The 10,684-nt window shown below is 43.0% G+C and overlaps 1 protein-coding gene across 1 annotated transcript in view; it reads left to right on the top strand.

Annotated features, from left to right (window-relative positions):
- The first annotated feature begins 3,580 nt into the window (after positions 1-3,580).
- The window catches only part of ACTL8 (actin like 8), a 28,057-nt gene continuing 20,953 nt past the window's right edge, over positions 3,581-10,684 (top strand). The window contains 3 exon segments of the mRNA XM_043993846.1: positions 3,581-3,614; positions 4,394-4,782; positions 7,115-7,258. Of these exon segments, the coding sequence (XP_043849781.1) occupies positions 3,581-3,614; positions 4,394-4,782; positions 7,115-7,258 (567 nt within the window).

The raw sequence follows: 10,684 nt of genomic DNA, 5'->3' as shown, positions 1-10,684 counted from the left end.
GTATTTAGCAGTGGAAAGATGATAGGTGATTTTGTAAAGCAGCTTTTATTAAGAAATGGGGTCAGAAGTTAGATTGCAAGTGGTTTGTAAGTAAATGCAAGGTAAGAAAGTAGAGACAGATGTTCCATAGATATCTCAAGTTAAGACATCCAAAGCAAAACTCATTATCTTATCCCCAAACTCACAGTTCTCCTCTAAACTTATTCTCTGATAATATTGAGGCTACATGGGATTCTTCGAGTCACAGCCTTTGCATTGCCTTGGATTGTTCATTGTTGCCCCAGGTATCCATTTGGATTCTGTAAAAAAAAAAAATTAACTATATCTAATCTTATAATTTTTCATATCAGTATAGTTATATATTTTTTAATTATATGAAAAGTTATAACTTTAGAAAAATTATAATTGGGCCATAAGTCCCTTCATGGTTGCCATTCAAATGTAAAAATATTTTACTAACTTAGGGGGGACTAATCTGAGGATGGACTAATCTGTGGGCTTTTGACTGACTGGCTATCTGACTGCTATTAACTTAGCATGGGCCGTTTAAAAATTTTTCCACATTGCTCCATTCCCAAATTGATAAGCAAACAGCCCCTTCCAATTTAACAGCAGAGGCTTTATTTATGAGATACAATTTAAAATTAAGAATACAGGAAAATAAAATGTACAGCCTGAATGCTTTCAGGCATGTCTCTCTCCTGCCACACCTGGAACTTTTTAGCGTTTTCCTGTGTCTCTGTACCAACTGACCTTCTAGCGTCCCCCTCACTGAAAAGCCCCCTGCTTCTCTCTTTAACTTCTCTCTCACTACTGTAGCTTCAGTCTCCTTTGTGAACCCTCTTTCTGTCTAACTTCCCTCTCTGTACTGTTGCTGAACCCTGGAAAGCCCCTTACTCCATACGACTCCTTCCTGTCTGTCATACTCTCACCCCCAGTGTCTCTAACGTCTCTGTATCATAGCCCTTTCTCGCTTTTCCCCCTATCTTGTAATGTCCCCTTTTCAGTCTCCTTAGCATCCTTGTAGTAGTCTCCCTGTCTGTCTTCTCCAACCTCTCTTTCTCCAACTTTGCTTTCTCCAAGAGTCTTTTCACTGTCTAACTTGCCGGTATATATCTTCCTTCTCTCCCCTCAAACCTTAGGCTCCTTGTGCCCCTGTACATGCCAAGCTAATCTGCTGGTCATATTAGAGCTGCATCCAGTGGGGCTCAAGGGGCCCGTTCCCCCTGCTTTGCACCTGGGACCTCTGCAAGGGTTGCGCTAGGGCCTGACAGGACAAGCCTGGGATCTCTGGGGCAGCTCCCCTCAGGATGTAGGGAGCTGGGGCTTTTTACCCCAGCCATCTGACCTGGCATCCTGTAAAGCCCATGGGGCTTTTTGGCTCAGCTGAAGCAGAGGGGGAGGGGGCACCAGCCCCTCTTACACAGAAAAAACCCCCTGAGGGCCTAAGGCTTTTTAATCTCAGCCCAAAGGCAGGGTACCCAAATTGAAATAAATTCCCACAATTCCAAATCTTGTTTCTATCTCTACAATATTTCTCCTGAGTCCCTTTCTCTTCATTTTCACAACCACCTTAGTTCACTCAATCAATTGTCATCTCCTTAATAAACTAGTGCAATAACTTCCTAATAATACCAATAATACCTAACATTAACTTTAAGGTTTGGAAAGCATTGTACATATATGATCTCATTTGATCCTTCCAATAATTCTGTGAGGTAGGTGCTATTGTTAACACCCCCATTTTATAGGTGAGGGAATTGGCGCTTTGAGAGATTGTTGCATACCCGGGTTATGCAGCTAGGAAGTATCTGAGTTGGGATTTGAACTCAAGTTTTCCAGACTTCATCTCATCCTCTTACCCACTACGACCTACCTGCCATATGGTCTCTTCGAATCAGTCTCTTCAACTCCAATCCGTGTTCTACAAGTTTGCTAAAAAAGATTTACCTAAAAGTGTAGGTCTGACCATGTCCCCTACTCATTTGATAAACTCCACTTGCTTTCTTGTATCACTAGATTAAGTACAAACTCCTATTTGACATTTAACCCTCTCCATAATTGTCCCCTTCCTACCTCTCCCATCTCCTTACATATTTCTCCCTCCACATGTTCTATGATTCATTCAATTAATTAATCAGTCAATATTAATTAAGCATCTACTATGTGTCAGGCACTGTGATAAACACTGGGAATGAAAAAAGATAGACCGTGCCCTCAAGAAACTTATAGTTATACTAGCTTACTCATTCAATTGCTCGTTCCTCAACCAATTCTCAATCTCCCAACCCCACACTTTTTTCTATTCTTTTTAAAATGTAATAAACATTTTTATTTATAGTTTTGGGTTCCAATTTTTATCCCTCCTTCCCTCCCTTCCTTCCTCTTTCCTTGAGCCAGTAAGCAGAGATGGGTTATATATGGATGATTTTGTAAAGCATTACCATATTTATCATTTTGTATAAGAAAACTTAACAGAAAAAAATGAAAGAAAGTGAAAAATAGCATGCTTCAGTCTGTTCCATCACCATCAGTTCTTTCTTTGGAGGTGAATAGTATGTTTTATCAATAGTCTTTGGGGATTGTCTTGGATCTTTGTATTGTTGAGAATAGTTAAGTCATTCACAATTCTTTATCAAACAATATTACCATCTCTTTGCATGATGTTCTCATGGTTCTGCTCACTTCACTATACATCAGTTCATACAGTCTTTCCAGACCTTTCTGAAATCATCCTGCTTGTCATTTCTTATAGCACGATAATATTCCATCACCATCATATACCACAGCTTGTTTAGTCATTCCCCAACTGATGGGCATTCCTTTGATTTCCAATTCTTAGCCACCACAAAAAGAGCTGCTAGAAATATTTTGTACAAATGGGTCTTTTTCTCTTTTTGGGGATGTCTTTGTCAACCCCACACTTTTGCACTGGTTGGCCCCCATATCTAGAATACTTTCCATTCTTACCTCTAGCTCTCAGGGTCCTTGGTTTCCTTAAAAACTCATTTGAGTGCTACCTTCTCTAGGGGGCCTTTCCAGTCAGTTTGCTTAACTGTTAGGGCCTTCTCCTTTGAGGTTTTCTGGTGTCTGTTTTTGTATGCCATATAAATTAATCTACAGGTGGTATAACATAAGCCTCTTGAGGGCAGAGACTATATGGCTTTTGTATTTTCAGTTTCTTACACAGAGTAGGTATCTGATTTGATCCAAATGCTTTATAATCCAGACAAACCCCTGAAGCCTTTTGGCTAATGGAGAATGCCTCTTGTGGCTTGCAGTGAACTTGGCAACTGGCAGATATTTGTGTCAGGGATGGAAGTTTCCAACTCAATGGAAACCTTCAGCTGTTCCTCAAATACCAAAGCTAATCATGCTTCGAGTGAGGTAGGATGGGGTGCTGGCATTTGGGAGGTCAATGTGAGTGAACTCCTTAACTGGAATACTGTCAAAACACCCAATTTTCCATCATTCATTGTGATTCAGCATGAAGGATGTGTGTGTGTGTGTGTGTGTGTGTGTGTGTGTGTGTGAGAGAGAGAGAGAGAGAGCGAGAGAGAGAGAGAGAGAGGGAGAGAGCATGTGCGTGCGTGAGAGTGTGCACGAGCACGCGAGTGAGAGACAGAGAATGTGCGCGCCTGTGTGTGTGTGTGTGTGTGTGTGTGTGTGTGTGTGTGTGTGTGTGTGTGTGTGTGAGAGAGAGAGAGAGAGAGAGAGAGAGAGAGAGAGAGAGAGAGAGAGAGCGTGTGCGTGAGAGAGAGTGTGAATGAATTGAATTACTGGGGGAATTAGGAAAGAGCTCAGGTAGGAGGTAATGTAGCTGAACCTTGAATGGGGATAGGGTTTCTGAAAGGCAGGGGTGAAGAGAGAGAACCATTCCAAGGACAGGAGATAATTTATACAAAGGTTCAGAAGTGGGGAAAGGAATGTCATATAAATGACCAGTAAGTAAATCACCTGGGCAATAAAACAGAAGGCTCCAGAAGGCATCATGTGAAGTGAGTCTGGAAAAAGTTTGCAACCAGATAGTAAGGGGTAACCAGATTGTAAGGGATCCTTAGCTTTTCTGACCCAATACCCATCCTCCTTTTTGTTAGAGGAAGTAATGGGCCGGGCTCATACAAGTAGAAGTGGCAGAGAGAACTGACTCCAGGTTCTCTGAATCCAAAACCAGCATCCAGGATCTGTGTAAATGACTAAAGGTATCCTGGGGCAGGAACCTAGGGAGGAAGATGATCTCTCCTCTCCTCCTTCCCCTTCTAGTTCTGTTTTCTTAAGCTCCAAATGGTTCCTTACTGCTGAGAATTCAGATTCTTCTTCCTGTTTGTCATCCTTCAAAGCTCCAGGTTGTATCCATTCTGTCCTCTCCCAGAGACCTTCTCTGCTCCCCCAGTTGGCTCCACCTTCATCCCTCTGATGGAACTGGAATCATCTCCTGTGATCATAGATGTTGGCAGTGCTTGGTGCAAAGCTGGCTACTCTGGGAATAACCACCCTTCTGTTGCGATCCCCACAGTTGTTGGATATCAGTCCCATGATGAGGACCTGGGAGAAGGTCCTTCCAACATAAGGAAAGTTGTAGGCTTGGAAAACAAGCATGTGCTCAGGGAACTCCCTATTACAGACTTTCCTGTTCACCGAGGCAAAGTCCTAAACTGGGAGGCCATGGAGGCGATTTGGAATTACGCTTTTGATGTTCTTCGGGTCAATACCAAGAATCACCCAGTGCTTGTCACAGAATTGCCATGGAAAGATAGGAATAACCGGCAGAAGATTCTGGAGGTAAGAGTTTGTTGTAAACCCTACCTTTTTTATTTTTTATTTTATTTTATTTTTTTGGTGATGTAATTGGGGTTAAGTGACTTACCCAGGGTCACACAGCTAGTAAGTGTCAAGTGTCTGAGACCAGATTTGAACTCAGGTCCTCCTGACTCCAGGGCCGGAGCTCTATCCACTGCACCACCTAGCTGCCCTGTGAACCCTACCTTTTAACAATGAAAAACACAAGAAAACCAAGTAAGAGTTCCATAACATGTCATCTTTTACATCCCTCGTCCCTCATTCTGAGAGGAGGTTGGTGTGTTCCCTTCTCACGGCTTTGCATCTGAGATTGTTCCTTTGAAATCATGGGAGTTTAAGACTCTTTCTAGTGTCATCATTTCCATTATTCAGTAAACCTGAAGAGTCTGCCCTGTGTCCAGCATTGTGGATACTACCATAGAGACAACCCTACCCTCAGGGAACTTGCGATGTAAAGGGAGAAAAGACCCATGCACAAACAGCTATGACACAAGAAAGAATGAGAAGTTCAAAGGCAGATCTGGGGGAGGGGCCATAAAGGAGTTGAGGGAGAAAGTGGGGAGGAGAGGAGGATGTCCAGGCAAGGATTCTTGGGGGAGAGTGGGTGGTAGAGGATTTGGGCATTGAAGGAAAAGAGGGATGGTATAGGATGCCATCTTGGGTGATAGGAAGGATCCCTTTTTTCCTCCTCTGGTTCTGCTTCCTCCCTGAACAATAAGAACAATGAGGAAATTGGAATAATTGAGCTCCTCCTCATCCCTTCTCATTTTCACATTTTCTGGTCCCTTGAGTACAAGAAGTTTGGGGATTTTATCAGTGTGGGAACTCACCTCATCTCCAATGTGGATTCCAACTCATTTGTGACTTTGGTTGGAACCTCAGGGTGCCTTCAACCATTCCCTAGGAGTTAAGTCTCTTGTTTAAGGTTAGGCAGTTAGCCAGGATTTATATAGGCAAAGGACATGGCAAGGGTTCCTATTTATACTCCATGGCCTGCAAATTGTGTGCCCTGGGACAAGCTGCCCAACTTTTCTAACCTTCAATTTCCTTATCTGTAAAATGAGGGGGTTGGGCTAGATGACCTTTAAGGTGACCCCCGCCCCCACCCCAAGCAATCAAGGTAAAGAAAGTGCTTTGTAAGCAACAAACCTGTGACAAAGATTGGGCTAGGGTGTAATCCTCATTTTAAAGATGAAGAAACTCTGTTCCAGATGTCAAAACTAGTAAGTGGAATAGCTTAGACTTAAATATAAGTTCTCTTGACACAGTCCAGGTCTCTGTAATTCAATTTAAAAAGCATGAATTAAACACCTACTGTAGGCCAGGCACTGTGCTATATAAAAAGGACATGGCAACAGAAGTCAGACAGTATTTGCCCTTGTGGAACTTAGACCCTCCTGGGGTAGAACGAACACACACACACACACACACACACACACACACACACACACACACACATATGTATATACACATACATATATATACATATATATATAATAGGACCTAGAAATATATATCAAACAGAACATAGATATGTAATAGAATACACACATATATAATAGAACCCATGTGTATAACTGAACATATGTGTATAGCAGAATATATATATATATAAATAGAACATATAAAATAATACATAATATAATAGAACATATAGAATTTGTAATCATTATGTATATATTTTATATGTGTATGTATTTGTTATATAATATGTATTTTATAGAATATGTATGTATGTGTATGTATATGTATGTGTTTATGTGTGTATATATATATTATATGTATGTGTATATACATATTTATTTATATAACATACACAGAATGAATCCCAATGATTTCTTGGTGGGGAGTGGGGGGAGCTGGGCTGGAGCAAGGGCTGAGAACTAGGAGGAAGGTAAATGGGCTTTTTTTTAAGGGGAAGCACTTGAGCTGAGTTCCCAGCTGTATGGTGCCCCTGTTCCTAGAAGGGAGAAGAGACGAGGACCCAGGCTTGGGAGAGGGGACAACTTGTGTGATGCAAGGTGGTGTGGGAATAGAATGAAGGCCACATGGAGGGAACATGGAAAAGGCCGCTTTGGTCAGAACACAAACAAAATAAGGGGCAGGGAGGGTGGATCATGAGCTCATTGTAGGTAGATGGGTTGGAGGCACTCAAGGCATCATTACGCCCCCCCCCCATCTGTAGTGGGACCTTGCCTTGTGGCCCTTTTGGTGGGGGCTGAGCTCTTCAGCCCTGTCCTATGGCACAGAATCAGCCCTTTATGGAAAGACCCATGGCATCTTTTCTCTCCCCCTTCCCTATTCTCTCCTCTAGGTCATGATGGAGACCTTCAATGTTCCATCTCTGTGCTTTGGCAATGAAGCAGAACTTGCTATGTTTGGCTCCGGTCTCTTGAACGGTACGGTGGTAGACTGTGGGGCTGGCCTCACCCGCATCGCACCTGTTTTTGGAGGCAAAGTAATCCTTGATTCCATGAGAAGCTGTGAGATGGGTGGGCTAGATATCAGTGCACTGTTATATAGACACCTGTTCCACAGAGATATAAGAATGAACAACTTGATCCAGAGGGAGGCAATGGAGGACCTCAAGGAGAAGTTATGTTATGTGAGCAGAATTCCTGATGAGAGAGAATTTTCCAGTGATCTGACTTCTACACAAGGGAGGGTCTCTGTACTTCCTGATGGGAACATTATCTTTCTTACTGAAAAACACTGTACCTTCCCTGATATGATTTTCGATTCTGACCAGTTTGGTGGGATTGGAATAAAATTAAGCCTTGAGGTTCTTACATCAGCCATGTCATGTCCTGACAAGACCAAAGACTACATATTTTCTCATGTGGTTCTCTCGGGGGGGAGCACCCTCTTTCCTGGCTTCCCAGAACGCCTTCTCTGGGAGTTAAATGACATGAAACCTTTGAAGTACTCAACTAAGATTGTGTCCAGGCCAAATCGGATGTACCTCCCCTGGATGGGGGGCGCCATATTGTCTCGCCTGTCAACCTTCAGTTCCCACTATATAACCAGAAATGAATACTATGAGACACAAGCAGCAATACTCAACTAGAGAATTTTTCTTCCAACATTTTCCCAATGGGGATAAATTGATGGCTATTGACTGCCTGAGTGTGGAAGACACTTGTTCTTGAGGAAAGCATCTTCTTATAGGCTTATATGACTTTACTTCATTCTAGAGTTCTACTTCTGAAGTTTCCTTTTTAATTTTTGTTTCTGGCTCTTGCTGTGGCCTGGAATATTGGCTTCCAATGAGGCTGGAATTAGAAATTCTAGAAGAGATCTTTCTCAGGAGATTTTGGGGAAAGCAGGATTGAAATCCAATGTAGTTGTGAAATTGTGAAGGTTTGGTCTCACCTGACATGCTCTCTGGAAAGTTCACTTTGGTGTGCTATAAAGAGGGCAGGGCAACAGAGTGCCTATGACTCCACAGTGTAGAGATACTTGTTTTCAGGGTGGGGGGAGGGGGACATTCTTGTTCCCAGGCAAGATGGATCTGCTACATTTTTTTTTTTTGTAAGTGAAGTACTGTGAAGAGAAAAATGAATATTCTATCACCTGATAAAATTGGAGATTTGGGAGCTCTTTCTGAGACTTGGAGAATGTATCTTCCCTCATTCCCTTTTTTCCTGAATCCCCTTAGGGAATAGACTTGTGGATACTCAGCCCTCCACAGGCAAAACTAGCTCTTTTCAGATGCTTTTCCATTCTTTAGCCTGACAAACTGTGGTTGACCTGAGGGAGAAGGGGAAGGTGCATTCTCTCAGTATGCCGCATGTATGTAATGTTTAGAGGGATGGAGAGGAACATCATTATGTCTATAGCCACGGGCTTACAGTGTATGCCTCTTGTTGCTTAGGGGGATTCTGAGGGTTCTGCCTCAGGACTGGCATTGGCATACACACAAGCCTTGCCTGGCCCTCAAGGGGGAGCTGTCCAGTTTTGAAATGCCTTCTTTTAATTGTACATGGAAACTCAATCAAAGCGGCAGCATTGTGATGGCAGCTCAAGTGGTTATGGGGGAAGGTAGGGAAAAGGCAGAAAAAGCTACCTGGGAGAAGGAGGAATCTGTGATGGTGGCAGGGGGTAGGGAGGGATGCCAGCCTGGAGAAATTTCAGATGAAGGAGAAGAAAGATAGCAGACCATGAGGCATGAGAGTCCAGGAATCCTGGATTCTCCTGTAGGGATGGGACCAACAGGGCAATTCCCTCCCTTTTCCAGTTTATCACTAGGCTCAGGCACAATCCTGTTGTCCCCTGCAGATGACATTTAGGAGATTACTCAGTACTGGACACCACACTTTACACAGGAGGCTGACCCACTTCAGATTGGACCCAAAGGAGGGCAACCTGGGAAACACTAGTAACCATCATTTGTATGAAACATGAAAGCCTTTAAAGAAAGCACTTTACTTGCTCAGCCTCATGAGGGGAGGAGGTACTACAAGGGGCCTTGCCCCCTTTTTATAAATGGGGATACAGATTCTAGGGAGCATTCCTTCATGGTGTAATAAAATGAGAAGCCCTCAATACATCTGTTTGTCCTATCATTTTATGGGAGGCCAGGGTTCCCCACTCACACCTAAAGATCCATGATTTTTTCTTCATATCTCACCCCATGTGCCTCTAATTCTAGGCTTGCTTAGTTTCCTGGAATTCACAGCTTGCCAATTGAATGAATGCATGAGTGAACAAAGCATTCATTGTTTGCTATGTGCAATGTGAGGTGGCAAGTGTTAGGGTCAGAAATAGAATAGTAAGGCAGATCCTGCTCTCCAGGAGGAGTTGGGGATGATTAGGCTAGAGATTAGGGAAAGCTTGGGAAGGGGAAGAATTAGTCTGGACTCTCTCCATATATAATAGAGGGTTTGGGCTTTCCCCGCCCCCCTGGATTCCATATTGTAGAAACAGGAGATAGAGGTGTATAACTTGTTATAACAGGAAAGCCTCCTTATGATTAACTCTGCCCTACAGTAGAAATGCCTTCTTTATTGCTGGGGAACCTCCCCAGTTCAAGAGTTTACAGGAAAAATCAGTAAAAGTATTAGGGTTTGGGAAATTGCCTCATCTTTCCTGTCCTCCCTTCCATTCTTGTTAGGATGCTTTCCTAAGTCCCAAGTTATTCCTGACTGCTTAGATATTTCTGTTTGTCACTTTTCATAGCTCCAGATCATACTCATTCTACCTGCCCCCAAAGACGCCTTCCTTTTCCCTCATTGGCTGCACGGGAATTCTCCTGATGGAACACCCTGGTGTCGTTGTGGACCTTGGCAGTACCTATTGCAAAGCTGGCTGGGCTGGGGGAAACTTTCCATCAATAAGAGTTCCCTCAGTTGTTGGATACTTACCTTCCTCAGAAGATCCAAGAGCAGATCAAATCCCTGTTCATTTGAAAATAATAATGGGCTCAAGCAAGTTGCCAATTATGATGGATTTGCCTACAGAATTTATCATCAACCGGGGTACCATCACAAACTTGGATGTCATGGAGTTTATGTGGCACCAAATATTTAGTGAGCTTCACAGTAAACCTAAGGAATATCCTCTGCTAGTAACAGGCCTCCTACCCAAAGACAATTTTTGCCAGCAGAAGATCACAGAGGTAAGAAGATGTTCTCATCACAGATGATTCTCCCCTTTCTCCTTTTCTTGCATGGCTGCTTTTTTAGCCCTGTGGCTAAACTCCCAGTGTTCTATTTAGGACCATAACCAAAAATGACCTTCAGAAGAAAGCAGCAGGAGGACTCTTTCCTCTTCCATCCTATCCAGGGATAATTGCCCTTGGGATGCTGAATGTGGGGTCCAAGAAAACAAAGTCATTGAGTGAGCCAGAATGAAGACAGATGGAAAAGAAGAGGAAGACTATTGA

The sequence above is a fragment of the Dromiciops gliroides genome, chromosome 3 (assembly GCF_019393635.1).
Source record: "Dromiciops gliroides isolate mDroGli1 chromosome 3, mDroGli1.pri, whole genome shotgun sequence".
Classification (NCBI taxonomy): domain Eukaryota; kingdom Metazoa; phylum Chordata; class Mammalia; order Microbiotheria; family Microbiotheriidae; genus Dromiciops; species Dromiciops gliroides.
Note: the sequence above shows the minus strand (reverse complement) of the source record. Positions and strands in the feature narration are given on the sequence as shown.